Raw genomic sequence first — 16,824 nt, forward strand, 5'->3', positions numbered from 1 at the left:
CGATTGACAATTTTTCTCTCTGCCTGTGATGTGACTCATTAGGCAGCCAAATGAAAGCCATGATGACGGCCATGATGACAGCGGCCATCAAGCGCTGCTTGTTTATCTTCTTCCCCTCGGCCTGTCTCTCGGGCCTCGGCCTCCGCACCAGGCTCTCAGGGGCGCCCCGGCATTGGGGGTTGGGAGGAGGGGCACAGCTTCCCGAGAGAGCAGAGGGGCTCCACGTCCCCAGGCTGGGGGACCTCCTGCCCCTCTCCTCGTGCTTCCGAAGGGCGAGGATCTCACAGCTGGGAAGGGCCAGGCAGCTTTGTTCCCCCGCCCACCGGGGTGGGGATTCCCGGAGGTGGCCCCCAGTTTCTAGGGAGCTTCATTTTCCCGAGAGGTTCGCGTAGCCAAGGCTCTGGGTCCCTCTGTGCTTTCTGTACCTACCATGGGCTTTCAGAGAAGATGGGTGGGAGTTACACCTGTTAGGGTGTAAAGGTATAGGGGAAGCGGGGGCGCTCCAGAATCTGACCCCGGGTACCCCGCTCTCTCGATACCCAGGGTTCTTGCCGCAGGCCCAGAGTGCCGAGTGGGGGCGCCCCCGCCCGGGAGGCCGCCGCTCCTTCCGCTGGGACTCTGCACCACCAGCCACTGTTGCGCCGGGGTCGCCTATCATCCCGCCCCCCGACTGACTGGCTCAGGTGTGCGGGGTGGGGTTGGGGGGAATGGGACATGGTGGGGGCGGCGTCTCCGCTGGCCTCGAAAGCGCGGGGAGGCATGTGGCCGGGGGAAACCTGCCTGAGTAGGTGACGCCAGCGGGTGATCCGGGTGCGCGCACCAGCTGGCCGCTGGCGGGATCAGGGGGAGCGGCCGGGCCTGGCTGACCGGGAGTGGGGCCAGGGAAGGACCCCGGCGCAGCCTCCACCGCGGGCCCCAGGGCTCTTGGAGGGGCGCGGCGGTGGGGGGCAGCAAGAATCCCCTAAGCTCTCCGTGCCCCGCAGAGCCGGCTGAGGCCTTCGGAGGACCAGCCGCTCCGCTGTATTGTGTTCGAAAACCAAGTCTGGGCCATTTTCCGCGCCTGGAAATCTTGGGAACGCGGCGGGAAACGCTGACTCGGTTGCCTCCGTCCCTCACCTTGTGCCTGAAGTGTCGACGGAGGCCGCAGTCCCCACGACCCTCCGCGGCGGGGAGGTGACGGGTTGTAAGCGGAGTACTTTAGGTCAATACTAGTATTGACCGAGGGCGCCGTGTCTCCCCTCCCAGGGTTGCCATCCGTGGTGGGTACCGCGCGCGGTTGCTTGGGAGCCTGCTCCCCACGCCGAAGGCCGAGGTTGGCTGAAGCCTCTGGCTTCTTTCTCTTCGTCCTTGAGGCCACAGGTCAGCGGGCCGCGCTTCCTCTCGCTCGCCCGCTCCAAGCCCCTGGAGAGTCCCGGGCCTGTTCGCGACAATCTCCGGGGGGCTTGGCCTGGCGCTTCGGGGTCGGGAAGGGAGAGGGCGTCCAGGGGTAGGCTTGGGGGCGCGGTGCCCGGGGCTGGGGGGTGGGCCTCGGGGGCCCTTCCCGCGCCCTGTGAGCCTCCCGGCCCAGGCGGGGAGCTGCCCAGCCCTCAAGTACCTCTGCGGACCCAGCCGCCACCCCGTGTGTGCTCTTCTCCGCGACCCTTTTTGCGCTGCCGACCTCCCCAGAGCCCTCGGGGTGGGGCGGTGGTCGAGGCCCGCCCCTCCGACCCCGCCTGGAGAGGGAAGTGCGCGGGCTGCGGACGCTCTCCGCACGCCGGGCCCTTGGAGCTGAGCGCTGCCGGGAAGCCCAGCTCGGTTGGGTGGGTTTCTGCTCCCGTCACCAGATAACGCCCGGAGCCTGATTTATGGGCGCTTGGCCCAGCTTGGGGCGCGAGCACCGCTCCTTTTCCGACCGGGGATGTTGTTAAGAAAACGCGTTTCCTCCCTGGCAGTGGTCGGTTTAGAGCATCAGGAGTCTGTGAAAAGCCACCAATACCCGCGCTCGCTTTCCCTCCTCCGGGAGCCCGCCGCCTCCTATGGCCGAAGTTTGCCAGCTTCCTAGGTATTGATTAGAGCAGGCAAAAGGGAAGAAGTCAGCTTTCTAGGATGAAAAGGAGGCTCCCTTAAATTTAAAACCCAACTAGAGCTCTCGCTCTCCACTTAAAAACCTGGTAGTAAGGTGCAAGGTGGCTGGTGTCCAGCCAGCCTGCAGAGACCAGGACAGGGGACTTTTATCCAGTACTGGCCCCAGACCAGCCACCTGGCCATAACCTGGCAGTGCCCTCGAAACAGTCAAATCTGGACACACTTACGAGACCCAGAGATTGGTCCTTTTTTTCCCCTTCTCTCTCTCTCTCCTTTTTATTATTCACAAGACTGCGATTGTTTAAATGTCATAACTTATAAGAAAAGAAGCTACATTGAAATAAATTAAACACAACGGAGACGTGCTTCAAACATGGCTCAGATAGGATGTGCAACCCCAGGAAAGAAAGCCAGGCAAAACCAAAGCAAAGCAAATCTCCCAGATGCCCCCAAAACATCTGCTTTTCAGTCAACTAAAAAAAAAAAAAAAAAACAACAACCCACAAACAAACAAACAAAAAACCCCCAAAACGAAGATAGAACCAAAAATGAGCGTAAACCCCATGGTTTGTTCTGTAGTGTCATGTTTACCTTTGGAAAAGTATGGAAAGGAGGCTGCTATGCATGGAAGATTACAGCAGAGGGTTTGTTTTTCTTCTGGAATGTGAGTGGAGAATATTACTGGGTAGTTTGGTCCTATAACTTTCAAAATACTGCGGCTGAGATCCAGTTTATATAGATATCTATGTACAAAGTAGGATAGTATAATAAATATTTAGTGTGTCTTCAGGTGTAGCTGTAGCCCCTTCAAAAGCAGTCTTTTAAGCCTTTTTAATGAATATACTCTCAATGTGCTTGGGGTGTCCAAAGTTGGGTGGGGGTGACTTTGAGTTTTGCTTCAAACATGGCAGAAGCCACTGCGGTTCCCTCCAGAGCTGTGGCTTCTCCGCGGTGGTCCAGGCCTCAGGTTCTCCTTGGATCCTCAGGGCCGGGCCTGCTCCAGCTGCTGATGCTGACTTCTGATGGCGAACCTGCTGACGTGGACGGGGATGGGGACAACGATCTTGGGGTTCCTGGAGGGCTCCCCTGTCTTGGAATTGGCATTGCCAGCCTTGACGCGTTTCCACTTGGCCCGGCGGTTCTGGAACCAGATTTTCACTTGCACCTCGCTGAGTTTGAGGGCGTGGGCGATCTGCGAGCGCTCGGTCAACGAGAGGTACTTTTTGCAGTGGAACTCCTTCTCCAGCTCGAGCAGCTGCTCACTGGTGAAGGCAGTCCGCCGCCGCCGGTTCTTGCCCGTGGACGTGGTGCTGCCTGCCGCGCCGCCGCTCGGCGGGGTCTCCTCCAGCGCATGGCCGGGGTCTTCTTCCTTGTGAGCCGCCTGGCCAGTCAGATTGTCATCCGAGCTGTAGTCCAGATCACTCTCCAGTGAGAAACTCTCCTCCTTGCCCTTCGGGTCGTCTTCCAGCTTTGACTCGTCTTTCCCTTGCCCTCTGACAGCCCCGACTGAAAGCAAAACCAAACGGCGTTTTATTACATTTCGCACACTGGCCTTCCTTTCCCCTTCCCACCGTCACTTGGGCCTTTTCCCCCCTTAGCGGATTGTCTTTCTATGACATTAACACATTGTGATTTCCTGGCCTTTGAGGGGCAGAGGAGGGGGGGTCGTGAGAAAGCTCAAAGGAGGAAAGAAGACAGTACAGACGACGGCCCTTTGCCCAGAACCATCACTCAAGGGGCCCCAGGCCACGTCTGCACCCTCCCAGCCTCCAGCAGCTTAAGGCAGAAGTAACAGGAGGCCTGAGGCCCAAGAGAGCATCCTCTTTGTCCCCAGGGTGGGGGCTGGGTGAGGACGGAAGAGGAAATTCATGATCCATCTCGCCCCACCCCCCCGCAGTGAAAATTTAGTGAGCCTCAATTACATCGCAGTCAAAGTGGGGACACAGGGAGGTATAGATCCCAGACAGTGTCTTTTTTTTTTTTTTTTTTTTTTTGGACAGATAATGTTGGCAAAAGGGAAGTTTTGAAGCCTTAGGAGAACTTCCCACCAGACACCGCAACACACCGGCAGACGCACAACCTCCCAGGAATCTGCTTCTCCCGGACAAGCCCAGTAAAGGGGTTTAATAGGTCTGGGGGAGTCCAACCCCGGCGCCCCCCCCACCAGCACACGCACTACTGAGACACATAGCCCAACCCGCCACCCCTAAAGGCTGAAACCCATCCGGGGCCCCAGGTCACGGCTCGCAGGAGGGGGTGGTTAGACTCCTCCAAACTCGCCGCCAGCCGGGTCAGCCGCCCCGCGCAGCAGCTGGCCCCGGGAGCTAAATGCCACCCCACCCCCTAGCTTGTTGCTTGGCTCTAAATGCCCCCCGGAGGCCTAGCGGCACAGCTCGGCCGAGTCCTCCTGCCGCTCAGGAGGGGGAAGCCGGGGCGGGGTGTCGGGAGGGGGCTCGGCCTCGCCCCCTCTGCCCCAGCGGGAACCCGGAGCTGGCTCACCCCCGCCCCCTCCCGTCCCCGCGCCCGGGTCGCGCGCGCCGCCGACTCACCGAGCGACGCCTGCACAGCCTCGGCGGCGGAGAAGGCAAGCAACGAGCCCTCTTTGGCCAGGAAGCCTTTGCCGTCCTCAGTGTCGGCTTGCAGCGCCTCCGCCTTGTCGAAGTTGCCGCCACCAGGCAGCGGCTGCGGCGCGAACTTGCGGGCCGCCGCCGCCTCCTGGTGCTGGGGAGACGCAGAGAAGCCTCCAGGCAGCGTAGCCATGAGCGTGGAGGTGAGCGCCATGCCCTGCGCCAAGCTGGAGCAGAAACCGGTGGGCAGGCTGGGGATCTGGTGGTGAGGGTGCGCGGGCGGCAGCGCGGGCTGCAGCGCGGCCTGGGGCAGCGCGGGTGGCGGCGGCGGCGGCGGCGGCAGCACCACCGGCCGGTAGGGCATAAACATGGGGTAGCCGGTGTAGACGAAATGGCCGGGGCTGGGCTGCGGCGGGCTGCCGATCAGCGAGTCTATGCTGAAGGCGGTACTACTCCCCAGCGGGCGCTGCATCATCATCAGCGACGGCGGGAACGCTGCGCTCATAGACGCGCTCGGGAGAGGCCAGCGAGAGGCGAAAAGTCCCCGCGCCGCGCCGCCACCAGGAAGACCCCCGGGCGCTGGGAGCACAGCCGGGTTTGCTGGGCAGGGGCCGAGCGGAACCCTGAAAGCAGGCGCCGCCGACCCTCAGTCCTGAGCGGGTTGCATGCCCGGCGGGAGCGCGTGCGGGCTGTACTCCGGGTGAGGCCGTGCGCCCCGGAGTGGAGAGGGCACCCGGGCCCCGCGGGCTCGCTGGAGCCGCTGCCCGCCGCTTGCCCGTCGGAGCCCGCGCGAGTCTCGTCTGCCACCCTTGGCCCCGGCTCTCAGCCGTCGGTGCGTCCGTCTGTCGGATCCGCAGTCCGTCGCCTCCCGCGGGCCGCTGGGGAGCGCGCGAAGCTGGCGCACTTGTCTTCGGCGGGCGCCGCCAGCACCTTTAAATCGCGCTCCTCTTTCTCATTCACATTTTGCCTGCTGCCCGGCCGGGCTTACCTCACGTGGGGCCAGGCACCACCGCCTATTGGCTGCGCCGGGAGGGGGCGGAGCGAAAACGGGGCTCCGCCCCTTCCACCAGGGCTGGCCGGGAGCCGGCTGCGGGCGCCACCGGCCAAACGCGCGGGCCCGAGAGCCAGGACCTGCGCTCCGGGCCCGCGCCGCGCAAACTTGAAAAGGGCTGTGGGCTCCAAAGCTCCAAGGCTCGAACCCCGCGGCCCGACATCCTTGTCGAGGCCGCCTCCCAGGGCAGCTTCCGGGGTTGGGACCTACCGCGGCTGGGCCAGGGGCGTTCTATTTCTTCCTCAAATGCCCTGGAACAAACCTGTCCGTGGCTCTCCCTAGCGTTGGGTGCCGCTGCTGCGCCCGTGCTCCAGAAGAGGTTCCCAGAGTTAGGAGCAAGGTCCTGCCCCTTTCGCATCCGCCCCCAGGGCGCTGTTCGGGAGCTGGAAGGCCCCAGCCACCGGCTGGAGCGGGCCGGGTTTCTCACTGCGCCCCCCGCGCTCCCGGGCGGGGCGGGGAGGCTGCTGGTCCCCCCATCCCGACCTGGGCCCTCCTGTGAGCGATCCCTTCTCATTTTTCATGACATTCTTAATCATCGCACCTATTTACACACTTTGCCTGCGCGCACCAAAATAACAGCCACGATAATTATGATAATAAAGCGAGTCCTTTATCTGCTCCATCCTCGGGGAGGAAGGGGGAGTTGCTGTGCCTCCAGATTGTATAACGTGAGATTATCCTGATGAAAGCTTTATGATGTTTGCTCAAATAAAAGCTGCGTTTTGTAAATAGGCGCTAATTAAGCACGTTGAGAACCGAGGGAGCGCTCACCCCGGCGCCGCCACCCGGTTTCCTGAGCGAGGACTCGAGGGCGCGCGGTTCCCCTTTGCCTACTGCAGGGTGGAGCGGATTCCCTCAAGATGTTTCCCCTGCCTCGACAATGGTAAAATCCCAGAATATGGGAGTAAGGGAACTGGCGGGGAGAGAGTGGGGGATAGTGAGGTGCTTATTCCCTTCTCTATGACAAAACCAGAAACTTGCAGTGCTCGAATTTCTCTTAAAAAAACGGAATCGTTCGTGGCCAGGGCTGCCCGTGCAGCGCGCGTCAGTGCGCGCGGGGCTTCCACGCGCCTTCAGGGCCTCGGCTCCAACTTCCCGGGTCTAGACGCTCACCCGGAGCGGCTGAGGAGCACCTGGCTCGCGAGGAGAGGAGAGAAGGGCATTGTTATTCCAGTCATTAAAAATCAGCTCACGCCGAGGAGCTAGTGGTTGGGGAGTTGGCCCGTGTTGGACGTGTGTTATGTATCACTTACAAGCACATTTAATTGGGAGATAAAGATAAATCGATCTTTATGAATTTATCGACCCTATTCCTTGAAGCTCTTCTTTCTCGCTCTTCTTTCTCCCGCTCTAACTCCAAGGCCCCCAGGGGGACGTCTTAATTCGAGAGCACCTCTTCAGCCGTGGGACTGGCCAGGAACCCACTGCCCACCCAAAGGGCCCTGGAGGAAAGAGAGGAGGGTGCATCCCGGCGCCCCCGAGTGCTGGGAAAACTCGCCGGCCCCGCAGCCAGCCGCCCTCCTCCCGCTCGCCTCCTCCCCCCGCCCCACCGCCACCCGGACAAAGACGTCTCGAGCGCGTTTCCCCACTCCAGGCGGCAGTAATAGATGGCTCCGGCGGCAGGCGGTTTGAAAGGAATTCATTAGGACGCCGCTGACTGTACCGCCTGCACTCCCTTCACGCCCAGACCCCGAGGTGGCTTAGGCGGCGTGAGGGGGAATCGGTGGAATCCGCAGGGCAGGAGGTGTCTGTGGGGTCTTTAAGCTCTATCCCTCTTTCTCCACTCCTACAAAAGAAGAAAAAGAAGAAAAGGAAGGGGGGGGGGGATCGAAGCCCAGGGCAAAAGGCTGATTTCTTTATGAGCATAATAAATACTCCCTCTCATTATGGGATAGTTACAGGCACAGAGTCTCTGGTATGGTTACCTTGTTTTTTGAATACTAAGAAAAAATGTTCGACTTCTTGCTTGATTTACGTTGCTACAGCCGGGTCTCTTCGCGGCTTGACACTGGCGTGTACAGTAAGCTGTTACTCATTTTACCCGAGCAGATTTGCCATCCACTTTGCTATTTCGCGGTAAAAATATTGTTCTAGGGACTTCCGTCGCCTGATTACCCTCCGAGAGACAGGGATTCCTTTGATTATTTTGGTGATAATTCTACATTTAAAGTTCAGCAAGAAGATTTAGGTCCGCTGAATTATAGCTACACTTGAAATAATTTGATGGCATATTATTTGCATCCATAAATTGCTGTGGAAAGTATTGACTGCGGGGGTTATAATACTAATCTTCTTTTATTAGTGAGTTCAGAGAATTCTCATCAATATGAATTTTATTTACTAGTGTGCTTTTTCTCGAATGCAATGCGGTCATATTTTCTCATCTAATGCTTAACTGCTCAGAAAACGACTGTTCGCATCATAAAAGGATTCTTGTGTTTCGCCGGTGATTAACAAGATTCATTCGGGGCACCTCAGCTACCTGCAAAGCGTTCAGAGCACGGGGACTGCGGAAAATAAAAGCCCCTAGAGTTCTTCCTCGTCTCCTCCGAGAGATTTATGGGTAGCGAGCGACAGGTACAGACAGGGCTTATCCATCCTTCGGATTCCTACCTGCTTACCTCGGACCTGCCTCAAACTGCAGAACCCTTGGGGTGACTCGGCTCGGCCCAAGCTGCGCAGGAAAACCACCTGGCACAGATCTTTGCAACTTTGCCTTCAGAGGTACCCCCCCTACCCCCACCCCCACCCCCCGCGCGCGCTCCCTCGGGTTCGGAAAAAGAAAGGACACAACCGCAAGCACATCTGGGTGCTCCAACTCTAGTTAACTTCCGCGAACTTTTTTTTCCCCTCTCAGGAAGACTCCCGCGGGGATGAAGCTGGCCCACCCCTTACGCACTTTACTCGGCAGATGCCAAGCTGGTGTCAAGACCGTATTAAGCCACTTAAAACCTCAGACGTCAGTAAAAGTGATGGTAATTAAGTTGTCTCCACGCTTCGGGGCTGTCCCAGTCAATGTTCGCGTGCAGGTGTATGGAGGCTGAGTATAAAATGCTAAACGCACAAGTAAATGAATATTCATGTGGCAAACTTGCGTCGGCCCCTGGAGTCCAGCCCGGAGGAGGAAGCACTTCGAACCGTGCCTTTTACAAACCGCCGGCGGGTGGAGGTCGCGGGCGGTGGAGGAGAAGGGGCTCCGTGGGCGCCTTAGGTCTCCGTGGGTGCGGAGACACCCGCAGACCCAGCGGGCCGGGTGCTCCCGCCCGCCACCCAGTCCCGGGAGAGAGGCTGGTTTCTCTGGTAACCGTGTTGTTTTTATTTATAGAGACTTTGAGTGGCCTGATCATTCGGTCATGGCAGCGGCTCTTGCTCCTGGCAATCGTTGGGAAATAGCTTGGGATGGGTTTTATTTATGGAAAGGCAATTGGGATTCACACCCAGCAAACCCACAACAGTCCCTCCCAAGCCCAAGACGCACTTACAAAGGGGTGCTTGTGTAAAATTCCCCATCAGACACACCAATTTGCAAGTAGCAGAAAGCATTGAAGCCTCATCTTTTTTAACTATTTTATTCAGCCTTTTTTTTTTTTTTTTTTTTTTTAAATCTGAAAGCCCAAAATAGACTCCATGTGGTTCTAAGTGAAGTCAGCCCTTGGCTGGCTTTGAAATAGCTCCTGCAATTATGTAAAAGAGCCATTCACTAACAGGACGGAATTAAAAGGGATCTCGCCTGCTTCCCTTTCATTGCTAACCTCTCCTGTTTGGCTTTTCAAAGCGCTTCCAACACGATGTCTTTCTCCAGGACAAAAGGCAGAACAAAAAAAGTCCCCAAACTTGTAAATTGAACGTCAAGGGAACTTTAAACAATTTAAAGCCCATAAATAATGATAAAGGGGACTGGCAAAAAAGGCAAACCCATTCAATTAATAGAGTTTCCCAAGCAAAGATCAAGTGGTTTATAAAATGAAAGTCTTTGGTTTCATTATTCTCCTCCTTGACCATGCAGAAAGCAGGACAGGGGGTTTTTCTAAAGCGCCCTGAAGAAGAAACACTTTGCGGGACTGTGTGTGCTGAGACATTCTTATGTAGAAAGTTTTGCTTTTTGTCCCCCACCCTCAAAGTAGCAGAAACAAACCCGCAAATCAGAAACGTAAAAAGGAGGAGACTGTGTGTTTGTGTGTGTGTGTGTGTGTGTGTGTGTGTGTGTATGTGTTTTCTTGGGGGCGTTGGAAAGTGTTCCCCGCAGGCCCGAAGGCCGGGGAACCTGACCCTTAACACCTGTGCGGCCCTCCCCACCCCGGTGCGCAGTAACAGACGGAGCCAGGGGCTCGTGGTCTGTGAGCCGTGCCCTCGTAGGATCTAGCGGCCGGGATGAGGAGTGTTCTGCACCGCCCGGGAGCCTGGGATCTGCGGGCCTGGACACACTGACCTGTCACTCCATCCTGGGCTCTGCTTCAGACACCGGGCCTAGGCGTCCGAGGGCGCAGGCGGGGGTCCTAGTTGCTTTTGGGAATAGCCCCACAGGTTGGAGTGGGGAGTGCGTGACCACTGGGGGTACTGGATGGCCCGGGAAGCCCCGCGCCCGCGCACAACGCTAATCTCCCGCGAGCACACATTCCTGGGGGTGGGGTGGGGGAAGGATGATCCTTGGCGGGGATTGAGGCCGGCGGTCCCGGGGTTCCCAGCGTCGGGCGGAGGCCGGGGCGAACCGGGTCCCAGGGCTGCAGTTGAGGGACGGAAACTGAGGCGCGGACGACAAGGACTGCGAGGGCTCGTGCGGGGCCGCACAGGACGAGCGTCCACTTGGCTGGGGTCGGGGGCTGGCTGCTCCGGGGGCCCGGGAGGCCGTGCGGTCTAGGAGACCCTGGCCCTGGGTCGCTGGGGAGGGAGGCTCATGGCCGCGCGGCGTTTCTCACCTGGCTCTATCTCCTCCCATCTGCCCCCTCGGATTCCCGCGGCCCCACCTTTCGGGGACTTCAAACGACCCCCAGCCACCCGGCGCCCGACTTTCATCTCCCCGCACAGCGGGCATTGTTTGCGGGACTTCACAGATATGCTAATCCCGGGGCCGCGAACCGGGCGGCCTGGGAGGCGGGCGGAGGGCACTCAGGGGTGAGGAGAGGCGCAGGCGGGACGGGGGCCTCGGGGACCGCCTGGCGAGCAGGCCTCCTGGGACGCCAGGGGCCGCTGCGGTGCCCGAGTCCCGGCCCGTCCGCTTTCCCCTGGAAGGTCCGGGGCTGGACACGGCTGGTGTCCGATGGATGCTGAAGTCGGAAGCGTCGGGCTCAGCGGTGCACCCCTCGAGCTCCTAGCTCGGGAGAGGGGACCGCGTGTCGGGGAGAAGCCGGCCAAGGACTCGCGCGCGTCACCCCATGGCTGGCGATCGGGAGGCCCCCAGATCCTCGCGAAGCAGGGCCCCTGCCGCCTCCCCCCGACAGCCCAGACACCCCCGGAGGTGACATGTCTTTTTAAAAAGACGCGGTTTACTTCTACTTCATCCATTTAACCCTTTCGAAACCACCGTGGAGGGAACCAGAATGTTTGGGTCAACAGTTACGCACATCAGAGGCAGTGCTGCAACTCTTAACTTCTGGGGGATCGAACAAAAAGTGGCCATCGCTGGGAGGCGGAACTCCTTCGAGAGTTCGAGTTGCCCTCCTTCGAGAACTACTTGCAAAGCGGAGCCCGCGCTTGCTTTCATTCCCGCCCCTTCCGATTGGAAAACAGCACCTAGAGAGGAGGTCACCAGATTGGGGCGAGGCCTTGGGTGTAAACGCAGGGGAGAGAAGTTGGCTAACTGGGGAGGGAGCATGAGAATGGCCTCTGTTCCTCTTGTGGATTTCTGGGGGAGGTGGTGGGGGGGATGTTTTTGTAAAATTGCTCTTAGATTTAACCTCATCTGGAAAAACTCCAGGTGACTGCGTGTGTACCTGACCAACCTAGCTCCGCTGAGGTTTCCCAGAAGGACAGTTGTGACTAGTAGGGACAGCAACTCAAGGAGGGCCACCTTAAATGTCAGGCTTTCCCAAGGAGAGGGTGGAAGGGACCTGTGCTGCTGGGGGCTGGGGAGAGCCTTCCTATTAGCCCACAATTGGAGGGAGCTCACAATAGATGACAGCCCCTTCTAAAAAAGCAGACGGGGCACTTGGCTTACAACAGAACACCCAGCTTACAGAACCAGGGAAAAGAAACGTGCTTGCTCCAAGCCACTGGGATCATTACATTTCACATTGGACGAAGAGCCCAGTGTAGATCTTTGACTCTCATTTGAGGGGTGAAAAAGACATTGAGGGGTGAAAAAGACCAGAGTCGGTGGAGACTGGCCACAGGACTTAACACTCCTCTCCACCCTCTTTGACTCACCTATCTCCTTTGCTCCCTGACCTGAGGTTAGCTGTAGGCCACTGGCCAACAGAGAGAGCCGATTTCCTTCAGCGAGGCTTGAGAAGTGAAAATGTCAGCAGGCACCTGTATTTGCCAGGCTGGGACAAACCAACACCATTCCCTAGTTACATATACACACTCACTGTCTTTATTCCCTCCGCTACTGCCGGGAGAAGCTTGCAGTGGTAGAGGAGGGAGAGCGCCCTTGTTTGTAGGCTTCTCGATTGTCCCTGCTGCCTCAGGTTCCCTAAATATACAGCCCCTTGGTGGTGGTGATTGCAGAAATAATTGGAGATACTCACCTGCCAGACCTTGGAAACAGAAGAATCTTGGAATTTCCCCCACTTGTCATCTGAAAAAAATACAGGGGAACGGAACTGCCTGACTTTGCTGCCAACAGTGATCTCCCTTGTGGGTGTATCCTGAAGTCCCAGAACTTTAGGGAAAGCAGGAGCCAAGAGCAAGGAGAGAGAGCAAACGCCAACATCCGGAAGTATTTTTGGCCAGGGCCCAACCTGCTAGAACACTCACACAGGAGAAAAGGGAAACAATGAGAGAGGAGGTCCTTTAGGCCCAGAAGAAAAAATCAAGAAAAACTCAAATGCTGTCCCCATACTGTCCTAGGGGACGCTTCTGGGTTTTGCAGGAAATGAAAACATTTCTTTTTGTGGGGCATGTTGCCTGTGTGTGTGTGTGTGTGTGTGTGTGTGTTTGTGTGTTGAAAGTGCCTGCCTTCCCGCTCCCTCCCTTCCTCCCTTCCATCCTTCCCTTCCCTCACTCCCTCCTTCCTTCCCTCCCTCTCTCTTTCCTTTCCTCCCTCTTTCTTTCCCTCTCTCCTTCTTTCCTTCCTCCTTTCTTTCCTCCCTCTTTCCTTCCTCCCCTCCTTTCCTCCTTCCTTCCAGCAGGGAGTTAAAGAAAGCCTGTTGTTCATACCTTACTATCTAGTGTTTATTCTGCACAGTGATTTTGAAACATCCTTCAAAGGGAAGTTATTCACGTGAATGTCCACACTGAGGGTGATGGCTGCCTGCAAGGACATTGCCACGGACAACCAAGAGAGGGTTTCGGAGGCTGCTTCTAGGGGCCCTTATGGGTGTCTGATGCATGTTCAAACCAGCCTGCAGCAGAGTGGCCATCCAGAGTGGTGACAGAAATGACAGTGGGGCAGGGACAGGGTGTGGGGAGTGAGCCTCCTGCAGCCCTCTGCCTCAGGCTCTCCTTCTCCCCAGGGAATGTGTGAAAAACTAGGTTCTGCTGGGAAGTGAGCCAAAGCCAGAAGCAATCCTGCTCATCTCCACCCGGACAAACCTTCTGTTCTCCATAATCTGGGACAATAATGAACGGTAAACTTCAGAACCAGCAGAAATTGATTATGGTAGCTCAGAGAGGGAGGGTGATTGACATCATGTGACCAATCTGATGCATCTACTGAGTTCAGGGACTTCCCCTGCCCCGCCCTTGCTCACCGTGCCCTCTCCTTCTAGTCATTATATTTTGTTTTTGAGAAGATGACTATTTTAGAATCTGTTTGTTATTGTGATGTGATACTCCTAGCTTATCTTTTGCTTCTTATAATTTCCCCCTGTTCTGAGTTTCTCTCAGACCCACTTAAATTGCAACAAACAGGGGCACCTGTGTGGCTCAGTGGGTTAAAGCCTCTGCCTTTGGCTCAGGTCATGATCCCAGGGGTCTGGGATCGAGCCCCACATGGGGCTCTCTGCTCAGTGGGGAGTCTGCTGCCTCCTCTCTCTCTGCCTGCCTCTCTGCCTACTTGTGATCTCTGTCTAGTAAATAAATAAAACCTTTAAAAAAATAAATTGCAACAAACACCCACCACCACCACCAAAACCCAAGAAAAACTTCAGGAAACTTAAGAAATGAGAGACTTAAAAGTTCAACTTCATTCTAACCCAAAAAACATTCCAATTCAGTTCATTCGTATTATTGAATGTTATTTGGAAATTTATACTTTAAAATGTAATGAACTGAATACTTGTATTTTGCAACACATATTTCACATTACACATTTTCAATTTAATGAAGTAACAGGGCTATTTCCTATCTGTAAACAGAGCTCAAATGTGTTATTAGGTATTTTAATAAATTAATGAGGGAATGACAGGAAACATTTTTATTTGAGGCTTCACAATTTCCAAAGGAGTAACAGCCTGAAAAGCGACGTGGGTGTGCAGAGCGCTCAGGGATCCACATCGCCCCCTATGGGCCATGGGAGTAATGGCATCTGCTTTGGAGCCTGGGTTCCGCTGTGCGGGGGGAGTTGGTGGATCCCCGGCTCCCCTTCTCGCGGGATAAGAAGGACTGAGACGTCTATTTTTTTTTTTCCATGCCTACAACTGCATAAGAAAAAATGCATTTTTCTTTCTTTTCTTTTCATTATAAACATCTAGAGCACAAGAGAAACCTTTGTCACAAACGAGGGGGAAAATTCAGACACACAAAGTGCTAGGAAATATGATCCGATTTTGGATGTGATAATAGGAACCCCACCTCGGCTGTCTTTACAACCCCAATTTTCCTGACTCTGACTCACCCTGAGCAGCCTCATCCAGGAAGTGGTTGGATAAGAAACCCTCTGACATCTGGGCCTGACCCTCATGGACGCACCACCCAGAACACCGTGGCCTCTGTTGCCCCACCTGCATAATGGGCAGGGGACCCCGGCTCTCTCCCACCAGCGGCCCGACTGCGTTTCTAAAACGGGGGTCATTAATACAGCGCTTCCGCCACGGTTTGTCGCGGAACCGAATTAGATCGCGTGGCATTCCTAGGCAGGGGGCCTGGCCCGGAATGGTGGCGTGGTAGGGTAGCTGCATTGCGCCAGAGGCGTTGCGGAGTGCTGTATGGATGTGGGGCAGCCTGGGGCGCAGGCCTGCTCTCTCAGAGGGAGAATATCGGTTTGAGGGCAGCCTCTGATCACAAGACTCTCGAGCATTTAAAGACAAACCATAGGCCACCCATGGAACAGGCTGCAGTGTAGTATTGAACATGCGCGACTACTGGGGGATGAGGGGTGGGTTGGAGGTCCCAAAGCACCGCCCCCAGGTCGGTTCAGTGTCAGCCCCTCTGCATGCACTGCAACATGCACTGCAACAGGCGCAGAGGCAGTTCCTGGCCCTGGGGGCTTTCCTGGCAGTGGGCCCTCGTCATCAAATTGAGCATCAGAAGGGCATAAGGCACTATCTTCCTGGGAAGATGGCCTCTATGTCATTTTAGATTATTTTATTTTAAATAAAAGCTCTGTAAATTCTGTTAACGTAACAAACCCTAGATCCCCAACTCTTTGGGGGAGGGGATAGGCAACCCTTGCACTTTGCCCTCTTGCTTCCCCCCAAACTCCATGTCCCCAGGGCTCCCATCGCGATCCCACCGTCAGAGTTTTGAACGTGGCTGGGGTACTAGGGTGGACGAAGCTGGGGGACCAGACGCGGGTGCGCGACCAGGATCAAGCAAGGTCTGACCGTCCCTTTCCTCTGCGGGGCTCCTTTTTCGCGGCAGGACCCTGGCTCGAGGGCGCCCCCTGCGGGCCGCTGTCGGGATCGGTCCCTCGGAGCCGGGGAGGCCTGCTGTGGCTGCTTGGTCTGGAGGGGCGCCCGGCCAAGGTCCCGGCAGGCTGAGATCCCGCGCACTCCCGCCCTTCTGGTCTCTGAGCAGCAGGGGCCCCGAGTCCTCGTTTCCGGTGTGTGTGCTGGGGGCGCTTTTACCGCCCCACCACCCGGCCTTTTTTTTTTTTTTTTTGGAAGGAGCAAACATCTCCAGTTTTAATGTGGCCCAATTATCTCCTTTAAACGACTTAAAATGTTTATCTTTAACTCATTTCAATCTAGTAAATATGCTTCAGCAAGTAGCTAATTTCTCAGGGATGGCTTCGCCTCGTCATTTGCATATAAAGCGCGTCGGGGGCCGGCTCCCTCTTGGGGTGCCCAGGTCTCAGGCAGCTGGGCCACCTCTTCCGGGGGTGACGCCTGGGTTTGGCTCGGGAAGGCGGAGGCCTGGGTCCGCGATTGAGCCCGGGAACCAGAGCAGCAGCCGGGGCTGGGCACCCGCCCCCCCAACCCCCAGAAAGCAGCCCCTCCTCTGAGCGTCCCCCTCCGCGCCTGCGGCCTCTGTATCGCCCCCAGGTCCCCGCTCGCTCCCGTCCCAGGGAGGGGCCTCTCCTTGGATGCCACGGGGGCGCTAGGGTCGCGGGCGCATTTATCCCCAAGTGCGTTTATTAAATCGCGTCTGGAGATAGATGGACGTGGATACAGGAAAGGAAATCGCAGCGCTCAGTTGAGCAATCTTCTGGCTTTAAATTCCGAATAAAAGTCTCAAATATTCCCGGGTCAGGGGGGCACTGTCTCATTAAAACCACTCTCGTCCTGAAACTGCAATGCAGACATTAAAGTGCAGTATTTTTCAATTAGAGCTGACGAATTCAATCAAAATTCCATAGATTAGGATGAAATGAGGCATGGGTCATTTACAGGGGAATTTAATTGCCGAGCCATTAGACAAATAGTATATTTGCCATTCCCGCGTTATCCATCATTTTCGACATCAATACCGGGGCCGCATCTCCCCGTCCCGCAGCCGCCCGGCGTCGGCTGTAAACACTCCCTTCCCTGTATCTTCTGATTATATCTGATTTCATTTAGGGCCATGGGGGATTATAAATGTTCACGCAATCAAGTTCATTAGGACTTCAAATCGCATTTCTGATTGGGATCGCTCTATGGCTGTCCTCGGTGCGCCTTTCAA

At 56.5% G+C, this 16,824-nt stretch overlaps 1 protein-coding gene across 1 annotated transcript; it reads right to left on the reverse strand.

The window, feature by feature from the left end:
• Positions 1-2,625: 2,625 nt before the first annotated feature.
• On the reverse strand, positions 2,626-5,539 carry GBX2 (gastrulation brain homeobox 2). The gene is made up of 2 exons (XM_032857978.1): positions 4,614-5,539; positions 2,626-3,570 (listed from the first exon to the last, which is right to left on the reverse strand). The coding sequence occupies exons 1-2, from the start codon at positions 5,134-5,136 to the stop codon at positions 3,047-3,049; spliced, it is 1,047 nt and encodes a 348-aa protein (XP_032713869.1). The 5' UTR covers positions 5,137-5,539; the 3' UTR covers positions 2,626-3,046.
• Between the last annotated feature and the right edge of the window lie 11,285 nt (positions 5,540-16,824).

This window comes from Lontra canadensis, unplaced genomic scaffold, assembly GCF_010015895.1.
Source record: "Lontra canadensis isolate GAN:19392208 unplaced genomic scaffold, GSC_riverotter_1.0 scaffold13, whole genome shotgun sequence".
In the NCBI taxonomy this organism is placed as follows: Eukaryota; Metazoa; Chordata; class Mammalia; order Carnivora; family Mustelidae; genus Lontra; species Lontra canadensis.

Bases quoted from the DNA above. Each gene is read 5' to 3' on its own strand.
- GBX2 (XM_032857978.1), bottom strand. From the start codon at position 5,136: ATGAGCGCAGCGTTCCCGCCGTCGCTGATGATGATGCAGCGCCCGCTG. The intron at 3,571-4,613 runs GTGAGTCGGCGG...TTTTGCTTTCAG, and splicing joins GGCTGTGCAGGCGTCGCTCG to TCGGGGCTGTCAGAGGGCAA.